The 15,581-nt window shown below is 45.3% G+C and overlaps 1 protein-coding gene across 1 annotated transcript; it reads left to right on the forward strand.

The window, feature by feature from the left end:
* The first annotated feature begins 507 nt into the window (after positions 1-507).
* On the forward strand, positions 508-15,377 carry LOC113483458 (D-beta-hydroxybutyrate dehydrogenase, mitochondrial). Its single transcript, XM_026854998.1, has 6 exons — positions 508-633; positions 3,693-3,765; positions 5,220-5,330; positions 10,370-10,511; positions 12,001-12,153; positions 13,530-15,377. Exons 1-6 carry the CDS (start codon positions 554-556, stop codon positions 13,997-13,999), a joined length of 1,029 nt encoding a protein of 342 aa, XP_026710799.1. The 5' UTR covers positions 508-553; the 3' UTR covers positions 14,000-15,377.
* Positions 15,378-15,581: the final 204 nt, after the last annotated feature.

The raw sequence follows: 15,581 nt of genomic DNA on the forward strand, positions 1-15,581 counted from the left end.
GAGCTGTTTTCACCCGTAGTGAGTTTAATGGCCCATGCACAGTCCAGCATCACCAGCTACTTAATTGCAAATAAACAAATTTTTAACCGCAAGGCTGTACTAGCTGTAAAGCCCAAGGATTGCTGTTTGAACATGTAAACATAGCATCACCCATGACTTAAAGTTATGTTTTAGTTTAAATTTTTTTTCATATAGCTCACTTGAAGTAATATATTCCATCTAAGTACCTTAATTTTTAGCTGTTTCAGAGAATACAGTTAAAGATGCATTAAAGAAGGAGAAATTGATGATTTTCTTTAATGCCTCCCTGCCTGTCAGTTTACTTACAGTCTTTTTCTTAATTTAAAAGCATCTTGAGGTGGTTGAAGGTTGAACTGTTTATCTCAGTGTGAGGGACTGCAGGGGGGAAAGATGACTTCCTTTGGACTTTACTGTTGAAATACATGGAGTCAGCATGACTTACAAAATAATTGTGCAACTAAAACATATACTATCTTGTATTGCAGAGGTAAGGGAGAACAGACTTGGTGTTGGTAGAGTGTTAATTGAAAGCATGTTGGCTACCAAGCTGTCCCAGCCTCTCCTGAACTCTCTGAAAGCCCTGAATTTCAAGGACCCACGGAATGGCTTCAGGTAAGTAGTCTGGTGGAGAAGGATTGAGATCTTGAATGCAGCACACATCGAGGGCTCGTTTGATCTCAATGGGACGGTTTATTTACAGAATCACAAGATGGTTGAGATTGGAAGGGACCTGTGGAGGTCATCTGATCCAACCCCCCTGCTAGAGCTGTGTCCAGGACCGTGTCCAGATGGCTTTTGAATACCTCTTAGGATGGAGACTCCACAAGCTGCCTGGGCAGCCTGTGCCAGTGCTCAGACATTGAGCTGAGCATGGAGGAAATGGACTCTATATGCAAGGAGGGGCTGGGAGCATGGGTTTTTTTACATTTGGGCAATCATCTACAGTCAGAAAGGGGTTGAATAGAGCATTAAATCAGAATCAAGCAAGGTTTTTTTCCCAAGTATCAGCAAATAGGCCTTGCTGCAGTGCAAGGAACTGTCATAGATGTCTGTGACTTCATTAAAGAGGCAATGAATCACATGAAATGAGAGAAAGTTGAGAAGGAGGGTTTTGGTGAGAAATGGAGGTGGGCTGAGTAACGAAGCTGTTTTTTTCTGAACGTGAACATTCTGAACATGAAATTGCTTATCTAATTCTAATTCCTAGCTCTGAAAAAAATACCTTTTATGTCGATACATCATAGGAGCCCTGCTAGCCCAAATTCAGAGCAAGTTGAGGGCTTTCACTGTCTTTGCTTTAGAGCAGGGTTCTCAAATAGTGTGTGTGTACCACTAATTGTATGTAAGTTACGTAAAAGTGGTTCATGGCCTGCTAGGTAAGAACTGCCACCTCCGATGCTGTTCTGCTGCTGTTGATAGTGACGTCCAGCACCATCAAGGATGGCTTCTGTAAGGGGGAGTTGTAGAGACCTGATAACTAAGCTGTTAGAGATTTCCTGTGCAAACAGGCATAGGCCTTTTATCTCGTTTACTCCACACTCACCAAAGCTGTACTGGCAGGAATCTGCTGTGGCCTTAAAACTACAAATTCATGTTATATTAACTTGAGAAAAGAATTTTCAGCGTATTCTTTTTTTTTTTTTAATTCTTCTGCTTTTGTTTTGTTTACTGTGTATTTATGCTTTGTGCATCTTGTACTCAGGGCAAAAATGTGTTGCGTTTTTTGAAGTACTCACAAGCTGCTAAGCCTGAAATGGAAATCCAACTGTTCATCTGAAAGGCAATATTGTCACTATACCGGTATCTTAATGCATCAAGGTAGCATTTATATACTCGACTCTTCAAACTGAGGACTGCCTTTTTTGGTGTAACAGAACAAAAAGCTAATGCATGGTTACAAGCACAGATTCAATTCGAGGACCATCTGTGTGTTTTAAAAATCTCAGTTGTGGTCTCCAGAATTCAGTCATGCAGAATGACAAAAATGGCTCATGGTACATTAGTGTGCTGTGTGTGGGCTAGCATCGCATGCGCATCGTAGCTGCTTCCTCTGATGACGTTCCTGCTGATCAGCAGCCGGCATCTATTTCATGCCCTTGCCTTCAGGTCAAGGTAGGCACAATGTCAAGTAGTTGTTCTCTACAGGATGTCGTGAATAACAGCAGCAAATCAGTGCTGTGCAGTGAAATAACAGGACCAGACATGACACTGAAAAATAAAAAGTTTATGCAACTAAAAGAAATGTTATGAACATTTCTAGGCACCCTGAGACACACCATAAAGCTTATTGTTGAGATAAAAGTTCCAAGCCAGGATTTCAGGTCAGTGATGTTAACCCAGACTTTGCCTGGGAACTGACCTTCGCAGCAATTAAATTGGCTGTTGCTATTTCAAGAGCTGATTTGGCTTGTGACACTCAAAGTTAGAAAAAGACCTAAACTGTTGCAGGAAGGTGAGTGGGCAGACACCATTGCCTAAATATAAATCAGCTCCCTTCCCATGTGGTTCAGAGCTTCTGCCCTAGCAGACCCTTTTCTAGCCTTATTTTCCCAAGAATCAGCTCAGAGGCCAGAGTGTGTGCAGTTTGCTGTTCAGTGTAGCACTGGTAACCCTGGGAGCACCTGTGATGTCTGAGCAGAAGATAATTGTGAATGATTATGCAAATTCACTGAGAAGACAGAAGAGCGGTCTAGAAGATAAGGTCTGCTGAAGGATAGATGGTAGAGGAGCCAGAGTGTAGATTGAAGTACAGCAAGTCTAGGGGAAGGCTAGAAGGCTCTGAGAGGGCAATGTCAGTGCTCAAAGCAAAAATGAAAAAGCTGATGTAGTCCAGAGAGGTGGGTGGCAAGGACAGAGGCTAAGGTCACTCTGTTCTGTTGTCTAGGCCCAGTGTTGATGAATGATGACAAGACCTAAGACAGTGTGATGTTACTGGTAGCATAGCTTTTCTGAAGAAAATCTCACTCCCTGGAAGGCAATGTTGCTTTGCTCTGGTCTGTCTTTGTGAACATGGTTTATCTTCCTGGGAGTCAGACATACTATGCAGAGGAGCTTCAGGTCTGCATGGCCTTAGCTTAGGTCTCTTAGCTTAGGCAGTTGCAAAGAGGGGATGTAAAATCAGAGTATCTAATGGGTAGACACTGGAGAGGAAGTGTGTTATCCGAGATGACAGAAGGGTGGAGCTGTGTGTAGAAGCAGTGAGATAGATCCAAGCAAATTCAACCTTAGGCTGGGTATCAGAGACAATGCCACAGCAGAATACTTCCATCAGAAAAATTAACAACTTCCCCTACCCCAGCTTTGTGCAACTGTAAGTGAGAGTGTTGTTGCTGTTGGGAATGAAAACACTGCTGCCCATTTTGAGGTAGAAGCAGCTCTATGCCTCCAAACCAGGAGCTATTTTAGAATTCTTGGTAATATCCAAACAGCATCTGCATCTGGAAATAGCATCAAAGTCTTTTGAGAAACAAATGTTTCATGCTGTAGGAAACACACAGACTCAGACTAAGGAGAACTGTAGACTGGATTCTGTCTTCTCAAATGACAGTCTACATCATGTATACTGACAACACTACATTCCTTTACATGCACATGCTGTAGCACCAGGGTACAGACAAGATATCCCATGGCTGATTGTTCTGATGGTTTTGTGGTTTGGTTTTTTTTAACAGGCCTGTGCAAAGATTTTGCTTCCCTCTCTTGTCCCCATGTGGCAGCCGCTCTTATGCAAGTGAAGTCGATCAGGTGAGTGTGATTGTGGTTTCCAGGAACTGGCTCTGCTGAGCTGGGGTTTTAAAATCCCTGACGCCTGGTGACCAAATTCTTCATTCCGATTTGACAGAAAGACTGAGCTGGACCTCTCCAGCATACTCCAAATTCTTTCCTATCATAGAGCTTCCATTGACGTAGCATGGTACATGCTGCTAAGGATGGAAATAAACAGACTAGTGGGTTTTTTCTATTTTTGGAACTCAGCAGATGAAATCTTCCACCTTAGAGTGGAGGGAATTTGCATGACAAATTCTTAATATAGTAGTCTTTGTGGAGTATGGTTGTGTAAAGAGACGTAAATAAACTGGTGTGTCCTCACCTCTTGATCTGGAGAGTGGCCGCCGCCTTTAACAGCCCTCTCCTTGAAGGTGCTAGCTTGCCAGGAACAACACCAGGCAAAAGGAAGGGGGATGTTTTGCCCTCTTGCCTGTCTAGTGGCACAGAACTCAGCACTGTAGATGTGCTAGAGCGTGCACATCTTGCTCCATAACCCTGGGACAGTCTCAGGGGAATTTAGGTATGACCCTTGCATCTCTGCTGGGCTTCCAGTGTGACCCTGATCAGTTCCTGTGTATGCTGGGGAAAGCCAAATTTCTAGTTTGTTAAAAGAGATGTGTTGGACTGAGTTGCAAGTAATTATTACCTAATCCCACCCACAGCAGTACCTTGCTGCAGGTGCACTTGTTGCTGCTGGAATGTCTGATACACCATGCAATTTTTAACGCGTCACTTAACTGCTGCCTCTCTTTGGGTTAGAAGAGGTGGTTTGGAGAAGGAAGGAGGTATACTTCTATTTAAATCGTCAGTTGGAAAAATAAGAAGACCAAGAAACAAACAAACAAACTGATGACCAGCTGGTCTTAATTTCAAATATTAGACCCACTTATTTCTGCTTAGCTTTTAAAACCCAGAACTAAAGGGTTTACATGCTAGAGAGAGAAAGACGAGGGAGCACTCAGTAGAGTTAATCCATATCTTTTCTTCAGTCAAGCTGTCTTTACCATGCCTGCAGGCTGCATGTCACAGAAGAGGGGACTCCTGCCTGCTTTGAACATCTAGGAACAATTCCTTCTGAAGGGAAAACGCATCTTGGGAACTGTCTGGTGTATTTTCAGATGTCAAGATGAATGTGAACTGCCAGAGAATGGTGGTTTACTTGGTCTCTTTGCCTTGGGACCTGTTGCCAGAGGTGCTGAACTTCTCTTTGTGTTGGGAGGACAGTGATCCTGCCTCCCTGGGGTGAACTCGGTATGAAACCTTTGTTTCTTGTCTTCAGGAGGCACTGGGTGGCAGTAGCTGGCAATGAGTGTAGAGAACGTCCCTGGAACGGACTGCTCCTGGCCAGGACATGGTTTTGTTCTGTGCGCTGCAAATCACTGATTTCAGATACTCAATTCCAGTGCGGTTTGTTCTGTTTTGTTTTGCAGATTGGCAGCAGAGCTGTGCTTATAACAGGTTGTGACTCAGGGTTTGGATTTGCCTTGGCCAAGCACCTGCATACCAAAGGCTTCATTATTTATGCTGGCTGCCTGCAAAAGGTAGGGAAAACAAAAACTATTCTTCACCTGTGGCACGTGCACAGACATGTAGCAGATGCAGTTTTCCCTCTCCACGCTGCACAGCTTTCTGCCAGAGAGAGGGAGGGTTGTTGGTAGCCCAAAGGGAAAGATGTGGATGCTTGAATTTCGTAGAGCATAACCTTGTCTAGACCAGAACCAGGACTGAACGGTATCTAGGGAGACATAGGGTCCCTGTCTGGTGTACTGGAACCCCAAATTTAATTTTATAGGCTTATCCATAAGCAAGTTTTGGGATCGGATTGAGTCTGGACCTTTGACCCTGCTCTCAGACTGTACTTATTTATGAAGGGTTTAATTTAATTATTAATATATTTTGATTAATTGTGACGTACACACCAGTGATATTATAGCATGTGGCACGAACATGCTTTTCTTTATTCATGAGTACATACCTCAGTATGTTTTGAGAGTCTTCTGAAATAGCTGTGAAGGCAGTAGAGTTCCACTGCAAATGAGAGCAGGATCAGGCCACAGATAGTTTAGTGGTGTGGTGTTAATGCACTCTCCAGGAGCGCTCTGTGTGGCAGTCACTGATGCCTGGTCGTGGAGAATAGGAGAGCTTTAGCCTCTCTCTCTCGTTATGAAGCACTGCACTTTTTTAGCTGCGTGGCCATTTCCCAACAAACAAACTTACTCCTCAGGATATCCTGGGGTGGGTCAGTTTATTTCGATCCTAATCTTTTAGCTTACTCATCCCTGTAAATTTACCTAGAATAGTTACATTATTTAAAGAGAATTTGCCAGGTGTTTTTAATGGTATCAATACTCTTTCTGCTGTTAATTTTTCCATTATTACTAAATTTTGCTTGAATTATTAGTTTCTTTCGACTGCATTTTTTCAAAAGAGAAGTTTGTGTTTTAATAGCTCTGTCCCTTGTGGTGTCTCAGCTTTGGGTCAAGGATTTATTTAACCTGGGCTCCCTCTACAGGCTTTACAGCAGAACGAGACACTTAAAAGGTATCAAGAAGAGAGATGGTGGATGAGTACTTTTTTGGCAGATGTTTCTACTTAGCTTTTGTAAGAGAAGATCAACATTAGAGAATATAAGAATATAAGTTGCAGACTTAAAATCACTGTTTAGAATAATAGCCTGCCTCTGTGTTGACAGAAGTCAAAAATGACAGAAGCTGCACAGTTACTTCTGGGTTTCACTTCCTCTGAACTGCTAGAAAGACCCAGTTTTCAGTGAGGTTGGTTTTAACTGTCATTGAAACCTCCCTTCCATTTTGGTGTCTTCAGTACTCATTCTTCTGGATGCATGTTAGTGTAAAATCTTGACCTCTGACAATTTTAGCATAAGCTGACATGCAGCAGCACACCAGAACTTTTAGGCTTTGGTCAATATTTATTTCTTCAGCAGAAATCAGAAGACTTTGCTGTATCACTGTGTAATTAAATATTGCTTCTTTAGCTGAAGTGTCATCCCATGTTCCAAAATCTGTGTGACTATGGCAAGGCTGGTAATTGCAATTTCTATCAGAGAAACACTGCAAAATGCCAAAGCTCCTTAGTTAACAGGTTGGATCTTCAGGACATACACTTATCTGTAGAACTAAAGCAGCTCCAGGAGACTGAGCTGATTTCTCACTTTGCTTTCACTAGCAAAACCATAAGTAGAATTCTGATCAGAGTGTAATTATTGCTGGTGCTGTTTTTTAGGGGCAGAAAAAGCCTGGTGTGTTTTTAAATGCTAGATAGAAGTGGAAGTAGAAATAAGAAGCATCATATTTTTTGCTTGGGTATATTTGACCTATCCCTGGCAGAGAGGAAGTGACTATGAAACTTCAGTGTTCTTTTCATGGGACTGTTTTTCACAGCACACCTGCACATCAGAAGCATACTCCAGCTTGGGGAGCCATCGTGTCCCTCAGGGTATGCACTGTTCTTAGGAACATCACATCTTTATTGCAGATTAAAAGTGTGCAGTGCTGACCATTAGGAAAGGTCAGATCCTGAGTGCCTGACTGTATTTTACTGAAGGAAACCTGAGGGAGGTGTTTAGAGTCATGACTGCAGGGAGCCCAAGGATGGATCTGTGCTAACAGTGTGCTGTTTCACACAGTTTCTTCCTAACATTTTCACTGGCAAATACATTATTGTGAGAGTTGTGTTGATGCTTTATTGACAAAAGACAGTGGTAGACTGGATCCAATGAAAAATCACACTGCAGCTGTCTTATTTTTCCTCTTCGGTTAATAGCTGGAGGAGCCAGCTGACACAAGATGAAGAAGGTATTTTTCCATTAGTATCTGTTACCAGTGGATATATGCGATGTTTGTCACTGCTGTCAGGAGTGTGGTGGAGCCCCTGTTTGCTTTGCTTTGTGTGTTCAGGCCTGTTGGGGCTTGCAGGGGGATAAGAAGGCAGAGGCTATCTGAGCCAGCCACCATGCAGGCCTGTTCCTGCAGGGCTCAGGAGTGCTCAGAGCTGCAGGGTGTTATGTACCGCTTCAAGGACACGCTGATAAAGATACAGACTGAAGCCCACGGGCCCCAGAGAGCAACCATGGGAAGAGGAAGGTGAGGCAGTGGTGTGCTTTTTCATTATCCAAGAGCTGGGCCCTCTTGCCATGGAGACTGGATGATCCTGGGGCTGACAGGGGAGATGTACTGGTCTCTTGGTGTAGCACGGGAAGGTCCTTCCACTGCTGTGTATGGGCCCAGGGGTTGGGGGACAGGCTGCATCCTGTGCGAGGAGAGCATGACACAATCACAGGGCACCTGACTTAAACACCAGCCATGTGCCCTTTCTGAAGAGCCAAGGGAATGGCCCTGTGGGTCTGGGTTAATGCCCAGAGTCCAACTCTTGGCCAGGATCCCAGCCCCAAGGGTACCTGTCCAGGCACCCAGCTGCATGTGGGTGGGAGGGCAGGAGGGATGTTGGCTTACAGAGCTAACCCTCTAAGGGAGGAAGAAGAAGATGCTGTGCAGGTCCCAGCAGAACTTAGGAGGCCTCTGAGGCTGGTGTGTTGCTGTGGCCCAGAGATTTTGTAGCACCTTGCAGACCCGGTATCGGGGAAAGAAGCACCTTGGCCTTATTGTTCTTCCTCTTCCCTTTAGCCATATCTGCTATTTCCAAGGGACTTGCATGCTTGCATTTGCCAGTTCCCTATTGGCATTCCCATATGTGCCACTTGGATGCTTTTCAGTGCTTTGCCACACACACTGGCTTCGGCACCACAGTGCTTTTGAGTGAGCAGCAAACTTAGCACGAAACTATTTTCAGTCACCATTAAAACAAACACCACTAAGCTATGCATGGGACTTTTAACTGCTCCATTTTGTATGCAGTATGCTTCTGTGTGAAGAGAGTGCAGTAGATGCCTTCTCTTAAGGACAAACACTAACTGGTATTAACAGTCCATGGTGGAATAAGGAAGGGTGGAGAAAGACACAGGAGATGTCAGGTACTTAAGTTAGTGATCTGTCTGTGAGCACTGTGGATAAGCTCAGGAATGACAGGAGCCAGGAGAAGGTTTTTTTGGAAGACAGGTGACACAGAGACAGGGGGATGTATGGCCACCTTTGTGTGGTACCTAAAGTGTGGTGTCTCAAGGGCACTCTTGCCTGGGGGGGTAGATGGGCAGCCTGGGTTCAGGCTGCAGAGACAAGCACTGTCTCATTGACAACTGACTGCTGGCAGTCCCTGATAGGGAGCGCCTGTGGCTTGAGGTGTTTAGAACAATCTAATGTCATTCAGCAGTCAGGAAACAGCCTTGCTATGAACAACTGGCCTGTTCCAGGTCAGAGGAAAAAAAGTTATCTATACAAAAAAGCCTTATCTCTCAGGAGCAAAGAGCTTGGCTGGTGATGCTGACACAAGGAGCAGGGCTACCTGGAAGGTTGAGCAGTGAGAGAAGACAATCTGAGCAGCTGTCAGATGGTCCTGTGGGACACACTCCCTGTCCAGCTGTGAGGGATGATATTGAGGGGACAGTAAAGACCAGGATGTTCCCAAAAAATGAGATTATCTTCAGAGCTAGACCTCGCCAACCTCTACAAAAGTACCCTGAAGTGGCCAGCACAGTCCAGTAGCTTATAACCATGGGAGTGATTCATGGATAGTCCCAAACTCATATTAATACCCCATGTCTGTGTCCTGGAAGCACCATAGCCAGGCTTTGCTGCTGTGGAGGGACTAGCTCTGGGCATGGCAGTGTTGTCGCTAGTAGCATCTGGCACATGTGAAAGATATCTCAGGGGCTGGCTGCAGTTAATTGGCTGGGGAGTATGTCTATACTGGGGGAAATCTGTTGTTCTGAGCTGTGAAAAAAGGAGTGGAGATGGGAAATGGGAGTGAGTAAAAGCTCATGCGGGGAGGCAGAGAAAGAGAGGAAGATGCTGGAAAAGACACAGGGGGGTATTGCCAGCTGGCAAGCTGGCCAGGAACTTGGTGGTTGGACTCTGTAGGAGTTGGTTGAAGGCAGTAGGTAGATTTCCAGGCAGTGGGAGTCGTGTGTGTAGATCAGCTGAAGAGAGAGAGCAGTGGGCAGGCAGTCCCTCTTCTAGGACTGCCGCTCCCAGAGCTGGCAACGTGACTGAGAAGCACATGCAACGTACATGTGCAGCCATTCACCGGCTATTTTATCCCATACCTCTGCCAAGCTATTTGCTGTGCTCTGTATGCAAGCCAAAGTGAGGACAGCCCCATATTCCCACCACTGTGGCAGTGGGGCATAGTTGATCTTAGGAGCTTGTACTGGGCAGGACTTGCCTTGCTGGGGCAGATCCAGCTCTGGCTGCTTTCTTGGTGGTCGAAGCAGTTCATACAAGCTGACTTGGTGGCAGGGCTCGTGGTCAGATGGAGATGCTCGAGGAATGGTGTTCTGCAGGACCAGCCCTGTCTGTTCCCCTTACTCTTAGAGCTGCAGGACTGTCCTGATTATTCTGTGACTGCCCCGTGCACTCTCTTTTGCTTGATTTGATGGTTGCTATGCATTTGATACTCTACACAAGCTCTTTGGCCAGATTCAAACCAGCGCTTCTGTCCCCTCTAGGACAAGGGAGATGGTGGCTCCAAGGATCTGGACAACATGAAGAGTGATCGAATGAGAACAGTCCAGCTCAACGTCTGTGACAGCAAAGAAGTGGACCGAGCAGTGGAGCACGTGAATAGCAGCCTGGAGGACCCAGAGAAAGGTATGTGCATGCAGTGGACACTAAGGTCACATAGGTGGCAGGAGCTCCCTCAGCTGGGCTCTGAGAGCATTTTCAGGGCATATTTCAAAAGCTGAGCATATGATTGAAGGGCACAAAGCTTTGGGGAGCAGCGGTGCAGAGCAAGTGGCCTGTTTAAATATTGTGCCATATCAGAAAGCAGCTTCCCACTTACAACAGCATCTACAAAGAAAACTGCTTTTTTCTCCACGAGTGTCTGTAGGGACGTTAGCAGAAATTAGGGTGGTGTTCAAGGCCCTGGGATTAGTGCTTTATTCCTGTGACCTGAAGTTTATTGTGACTCCCTTTATGTTGTAAAACCTGTCCAGTGCCCAGAGATTGGGGATTAGTAATGGGAATGTCTCCCCCAAACATTCAAAAGGGAAAGGAAATGGAGAGGCTTTCCAGAGGATTTCCCATGAAGCTGGCTGAGTATCATTAATGCCATTGCACATATTACCTTATATTACAGATTTCAGAGTTCGGGGGGTAACTGACTTTGTTAGCTTGCCTACCTCATTCTGCGGAGCTGATGACAGCAAATTCTCCAGTACTGTGAAAATCCCAGTAGCTCATGCATTCCTGAAACCTTTACACCTTTGATAAACTACATTTTTCCCTGAAGAACATCCACACTTCAACACCTGAAGGTCATTTAAAAGCAGAACAACCAGCAATGTTTTACTTTGGATATTGCATAAACCTATTTCTTTTACTTTTCTATACATTTATTTTATAAATATGGATCTTCTGTATAAATTAAGTTTTCTAGCCCTGTATTCTCAAGCATAGGTCAGGATGAAGTTGCCTTTTCTAAACAGTAGAGAGAAGCCATCCCAGACCTTTCTTAGTCTGTTGCCTGTGCAATTGGAACATTATATGAAGTGAATGCATTTTATTTCAAATGCCTTTTTAATCTTTCTTTTCATTGCCAAATGAGTTGGTAGCTTCAGTTATTGCCATCTTGGTTGCAGCAGAATAAAAGGGAGAGGCCGTGGCATGCATGCCCACCCATGTTCACCCATGCCCACGTCCCCCTTCCCAGCATAGCAGACATTCTAGTTCTTATGGTGACACAAGGGATTTTACTTGGAAAGAATTAGTCTTTTGTTTCTTACAAGGTCGTTCCTATTCTTATTATTTGCATTTAGAGACTATAGTTTGCTTCTTTTAAAAAAATCTGATAGAAGGAGAATGGCAAGGAGAAAAGCATAGAGAAGTTCTCTGCTGGCTCAGAACTTTCTCATTCATGGTACTTTGTGGCTGCAGTGTGGGGCAGTACAGGCAGATTCTGATTGTGGTTATATTTGCTCAGGAGACTGAAGTTCACTCTTCTGTCTGGCTTCCATCGTTACAAGTCATAATGAAAAGTTCTGCTGAGTGGTTCAATAATCCATTAGCAAAGTCTTTTCCAGGCTGCTCTTATTAGTCTCACAGAGGGAAAGCTTTCTGCTTGATTTTTGTCTTCTAGGGCTCTGGGGCCTGGTTAACAATGCTGGGATCTCCACGTTTGGGGAAGTCGAGTTCACCAGCATGGACACCTACATGGAAGTAGCTGAAGTGAATCTATGGGGGACTGTGCGAACCACCAAGGCTTTTCTCCCGCTCATCCGGAGGTCAAAGGGTGAGTGATCTCCTCCTGACTGGTACTCTCTAGAGCTGGTCCCTCATCCTGCCACTTGTCTTGCTGTGTTAGAGGCCAAAATGTCTATTATGCTTCTCTCTGCCCCACTGGCCACCTTCATACCTTTACAGACAGAGTATGGCGCACAGCCTACACACAAACAGATTTCCTAACCGCTCTTAGTTACACAGCAAGGCAGCAGTCCTGAAAACCACTTATTATTTCTCTTTCCTGTCTCTGCTGCCTTCTCCTGCAACATCCCACGCAAGATCTAATCCATCATACCTTCTTTTTCCTGTTGTGAAGCTGCAGCTCACCATAGATTCCTCCCCTCTATACAAAACCCAGCTGTGCTGGTGCTGCCAGGGTGGGCAGCAGCAGTGTATTACGAATGTGCTTCTTGCAGGGAAGTTGTCAGCTGTGTGCTGCTACTTTGGGAGCTTGTAACATATGAAGAGGGGGGGTTGTACAGCAAAGGAATACAGACCTGGAGTTTTCGTGGCTCTTGCCATAAAGGGGCAAAAGCTTTCCTGTACTGGGGCCAACTACCTGACTAAATGAGAATATTTTTTACTCCTGAGGCATCCAGAGACATTAACAATGCTGTCCTGTGCTGCAGACCTGGGCTGTATGTGCCCCAGGCAGCATTTCTTCCACTGTGGAAAGGCATCCATTTCTGTGGTCAAAGTTTCTAACACAACTCAGCAATGAGCACTGATAGAAAGTGCAGAGAACTGTTGCCTCTGACTACACTGCAGCATCCACAGTCTCCTACCAGCATTCTCCCAGCCAAAATGAGTGGCTTCTGGGGAGAAAGGCCCCAGCTCTGTGCTTGGAGCCATAATCTGTCTGTCACATGGAAAAGGGTGAAGTGGATTTAGACTGCTGTGCCCATTTGTGGTGCAGGAGCAATCCATTCTCTTTAAGGGGCAGACACTATAAACCACCATTGGGCTCCTGGATTTTGTGCCTTTGATTTGCAAACAAGCTCAGCCTTGGTGCCAGAGGCTTTGCTGCTGCGTCCTCTTATCTGGGCTCAGCCCTGATTGCTGCTGAGCAATCCTCTTTCCCACCACGCAGGCTCTGTCCAGCCTCTTCTGTGTTCTCCATAGCGCTGAGCTTTGTGATCACCATGTGCCTGTTCCTTCAAGTGCAGTGAGCCAGGGAGCAGAAGCAACGGGCTTGTTCGCCCGCTGAAGGGCGTTGCACAGCACAGCAGCGCTGAGGCAGAGCCAGGAGCAGCTCTGCTGGGCAGCCCATAGGGATGCGCGGGGGGCGGGCAGATGCCCGGTCAGGAATCTGTTGGGCGGTGGGTCAGGCACCTGCTCTGGATCAGGTCCCAGAGCTGAGCTGTGCTTTGCCCGGCCTCTGCCTAGGTCGCGTGGTGAACATCAGCAGCATGATGGGCCGGATGGGCAGCCCTGCCCGGTCACCATACTGCATCACCAAGTTTGGCGTGGAAGCCTTCTCCGACTGCCTGCGGTACGAAATGCAGCCCCAGGGGGTGACGGTCAGCATCGTGGAGCCTGGCAACTTCATAGCTGCCACCAACCTGTACAGCCCCGAGCGAATCAAAGCCATAGCCGACAAAATGTGGGACGAGCTCCCGGAGATAGTGCGCAAAGACTATGGTAGGAAGTACTTCGATGAGCAGGTCAGCAAGATGGAGACATACTGCAACAGCGGCTCGACGGACACCTCGCCGGTCATCGAGAGCGTCGCCCACGCGCTCACCTCCACGACCCCCTACACCCGCTACCACCCCATGGATTACTACTGGTGGCTGCGCATGCAGATCATGACGCACATGCCTGCTGCCATTTCAGATCGGCTCTATGTCTACTGAGGCCTCTCACTCCTCGCCCACCCACATGGGAAATTTGTTTTAAAGAGAGCATTGTACACACTTCCCATTAGTCCTTTATAAATATTTCTAACCTCATTTCAGAGTACTGTATTTTAGCTCTAAAGGGTTCATTTAAACATCTGACATAACCTAAAGGGCAGTAATTTGCAAGGGGTGCTTCATAGGCAGGAATACATTAAATTTGTGCAGGGACATTGATTCTTTGCTATTTATTTCATGTAATCCTTTTTTGTTCACCTCAAATATAAAGTTATAATCATTATTTAAACTAAAATTGCTCTGAAGTGTTTTCAGAATAATTTTTGCTGATGGCTGAACACAATCTTCATAATTCCTGCCTAGGATGCAGCCTTCACACCATAAAACAGAGGCCCTCCATGCTGTAATGGCAAACCACTGCCTCCTGATGACAAAGAGTGTCCCAACAGACTTTTCCAGGCCTGGTCACAGTAGCCCAAGGCAGAGCAGAGACTTCTTTAATTTGGGGATCAGAACTCAAAATGCTCGAGGTGCTGAAAGCAAGCAACTGACCCTTTCCCTTTCTCTCTTAGAATTATACTGATGAAACCTTAGAGAAGAGGAACCAGTCTGTTTTTCTTGCATGCTTTCTTGCAAAGGCATTCAATGACCCAGGGACTCAATCCTGCAGACCTTTCCCACAGGAGTTTCTTACTCATGAGCATTCCCATGAATGTGAGCAGCTTTACGCACAGGACTGCAGGCGTCAGGATTGGCCTGTAATAACATTTCTCTTCAACAGTAATTGAACATCAACTCCAGACTTAGTTTGGAGAAGAGTTTCACTCCCGCTCCTATAATTTGTGAGGTTCACCACTGAGCAGAGGGAAGCAGAGAGGGTTATAGACACATCAGTGAATGCCATTCTTACCAGGGACCTCAGTTACACCGAAGTATTCATACAGCCCCTTGCACAGAAGGGCCTTAACCCTGTCCAGGGCCTCTAGGCACTGTTGCAGCACAGGTGATGATAACAGTAATAATTTTAATTGAAGGAGTCACTGATCTCAAATACATCTAACATGATATAAATCTAACAGAATGTCCGTAACAATAAAGTTAACTTTAGGAGCAGTTTTATTTTCATGGTGGTTGTTTACATGTCTGAGAAACATTTGCTTTGTACCATAAGAAAACAAAAAACCCCATAAAAGATCCTTTCATGGGAAAATGTGGAAAGGGTTAATTTTTTTGAGCTTGAAAGACAAAAACCAAACAAGTAATTGAAATACCATTGTTAACAAAGTTCAAGAGAAGGAATCTCATATGCTCTAGTAACATACCATGACATGATCAAACTCCTTTGGCTTAATAAATGTATACATGAATGGTAACAAAATTCAGAGGCTCCCTCTCTTTATTTTTGAATACTTAAGGTGAAAAGCACATACATGTTAGTAGTATTTTATTTAATTTGGTGAGGCTCATGCCTGTAACACATACTGCATTCAGAGGCTGATTTGCACTCTTGGGTCTTATATATCCGTGTTGGATAGTTCAAGACTTCTGCAGGGGTACCAGATGTATCCTGCATCTCGTGACA

This window comes from Athene cunicularia (assembly GCF_003259725.1).
Source record: "Athene cunicularia isolate RWA chromosome 9 unlocalized genomic scaffold, athCun1 chr9_part1, whole genome shotgun sequence".
NCBI classification, from domain to species: domain Eukaryota; kingdom Metazoa; phylum Chordata; class Aves; order Strigiformes; family Strigidae; genus Athene; species Athene cunicularia.